Here is a 2,500-nt window from a genome sequence, read left to right as displayed (position 1 = left end):
GTGGGAAGATTTGCGTAATATAAATGTTATGAATGTTACTTCAATCATGCTGAAGTTACAATCTTTAAATTATGAAAATACAAAATTGAAATCGAGATTTTATTTTTTACCATATTGCCCTACTGTAAAGTCATGTGACTGTATACCACAGGTTGCTTCATCAGCCAATGAACACGAAGCTCAAAGCTCACACTCTTAAAGGTACAGTTCACCCAAAAATGACCATTCTGTCATCAATTCCAAACCTGTATAATGTTGTGAAGAACCCTGGAAACCAAACAATGCCTTTCACTCCATGAACAAAAACACAGACATTTCTCAAAATATCTCCTGCATTCCACAGATGAGAGTCAAATTCAGGCAGTATGATGACAGAAGAAGCAGTTTTGGGTGAACTGTCGCTTTAAGAGCCTTTAAATAAATGTGTAAGGCTGGAGGGATTTTGTAAGTTCTTACATGAAGCTTTATCTGTGAGAGCTGCTCATATCAATCCATACAGTTCAGTTCAAGGTTCACAAAACACATCGCTGCAAAGCAACCTTAAAGAAAATTAAGTTCATATCTTGTGAGGGTGTTGCTATATGGTTGTTAGTGTACCCGGGATGGTTGCTATGGAGTTGCTATGTGGATGCTAAGGTAACCAGGTAGGTTACTTGGGTGTTCCTATGCAGTTGCTAGGGTACTCTGAGTGGTTGCTAAGTTGTTGCTATGTGGTTGCTAGGGTTCCCTGAGCGGTTGCTAGGGTGTTGCTATGTGGTTGCTAGGGTACTTGAGGTGGTTGCGCATATGTTGCTATGTGGTGGCTAGGGTGATCAGCTGTTCGGGGCGGATGCCAGGGTGTAGCTATGTGGTTGTTAAGGTACCGGGGTCAGTTGCTAGGGTGTTTCTATGCGGTTGTTAGGGTACATGGGGTGGTTGCCCATAAAGAGCCAACACATGAAGCTTATGACTGAGATCTGCTGCTGCCATCAAACCAGAGACATGAGAAAACACACGGACAAACCTGAAGATGGAGCAGCTAACCCTAGCTAGCCCTAACCCAGCTACTGGAAAACATCCCTGGAAGACGAACAGAACTAAGAGCCAGATTTACTAACAGCTTGTGCAAGTGCAAACTGGAGTCTGAATCCCTAACCATACTCATATTATATATATATACTGTATATACATATATATATATAGAAAATGCTTATGGAATTTGGAAATTCCAATTCAGATTATTTTTGATTCCAATGTGTTTAAACACATTAAGTCAAATGTTTAGATATCACACATATTTGTTTTGTGTATCTTTTTGAAAAACATTTAATTGCTGCTGAATAAAATCAGCCGGCTGCATAAAAACTGAGTCGATTAAGAGCTGTTTGTGTGCAAAATAGAGCTGATTCTGGATAAACTGAGACTTTTGTAGTTCTCTCACAATTCCAAACAAAATCTGATGGAAATGATGAATGATTCAATGACTCACTGAAGACTCAAAACTGGATGAATCAGTGTTTCTGAATCTCTTCAATGAATGATTCAAAGACAAATACATTTTTAACAGCTCAATTTTGCCACATAAAAGATGCACACACAGGAATTGATAGGTGGAATTCAAATGTACATTTTAGAACAAATATCTAATTCTGACCTTCAGTATCTCATTCTGGAACTGAAATGTATTTTTGATTCCCAACCCTATAACGACCCACACTAACAGCCTAATCTTTAGCTCCTGGTAAAATCAAATCTTGAGTTCCGCCTTAGTAAACATATTACATGCTCAAAATGAAGATCAGTGGAGCATCAACACAAGTCAATTAACTACTCCGTAACAGCACGTCATCAACATGCTTCTAATGAACACACACACACACACACACACACACACACACACACACCGACTAGTTCTTCAGAAACAGTTTGAAGAGCAGCAGAACTCACTCACTCACTCACACACACACACACACACACACACACACACACACACACACACACTCAGCTGTATAAATGAGAGGAGAGCTTGAGACGACTGCTCTGAACGCACGCGTGCGCGTGAGAACGCTGCGGTATTTAGACACGTCGCGCACACACACTCACACACACACACACACACACACACACACGCGCGCGCGGGGGATGCAGCGGTCTTACCTTAGTGGTCACTATACACAGGCAGTCCATGTCAGGACTGAGGGGCGACGGAAGCGCATCCCCCCCCCCCCCCACACACACCCTCCCCGCTCCCTCCCTCCGCTGCTCGAGCCTCCGCTCTCTCGCTCGCGCGCGCTCTCTCTCTCCGTCTCACAGCTCGCGCCGGAGAGACAGACGTGGGGGGGGGGGGGAGACAAGAGTGATGGTGGGTGACTACTATTACCATGGTAGACAACTGTTGTTGCTCTAGCAACTGTAGAGCTGTTGCCATGGAGACTGTGAGAGGCTGTTGCCATGTGGAGCAGTTGTTTTCTTTCCTTCTTGTTTTTTTTTTTTTGTCATCCTTTCCTATCAAAATGCTTTG

General features: G+C 43.0%; 1 protein-coding gene across 2 annotated transcripts in view; it reads right to left on the bottom strand.

Moving 5' to 3' along the window:
- LOC128012166 (disks large homolog 4) overlaps positions 1 to 2,500 on the bottom strand; it is a 36,700-nt gene that overhangs the window by 29,293 nt on the left and 4,907 nt on the right. The window contains exon 1 of one of the 2 annotated variants that reach the window (XM_052595228.1): positions 2,137 to 2,195. The exons of the other annotated variant lie outside the window; for it this stretch is intronic. Within the exon in view, the coding sequence (XP_052451188.1) occupies positions 2,137 to 2,166 (30 nt within the window). The 5' untranslated portion in view covers positions 2,167 to 2,195. Of the gene's footprint in view, positions 1 to 2,136; positions 2,196 to 2,500 lie in introns of those variants that run through there. 2 annotated transcript variants of the gene reach the window in all.

Source organism: Carassius gibelio, chromosome B23 (assembly GCF_023724105.1).
Source record: "Carassius gibelio isolate Cgi1373 ecotype wild population from Czech Republic chromosome B23, carGib1.2-hapl.c, whole genome shotgun sequence".
NCBI lineage: Eukaryota > Metazoa > Chordata > Actinopteri > Cypriniformes > Cyprinidae > Carassius > Carassius gibelio.
Note: the sequence above shows the minus strand (reverse complement) of the source record. Positions and strands in the feature narration are given on the sequence as shown.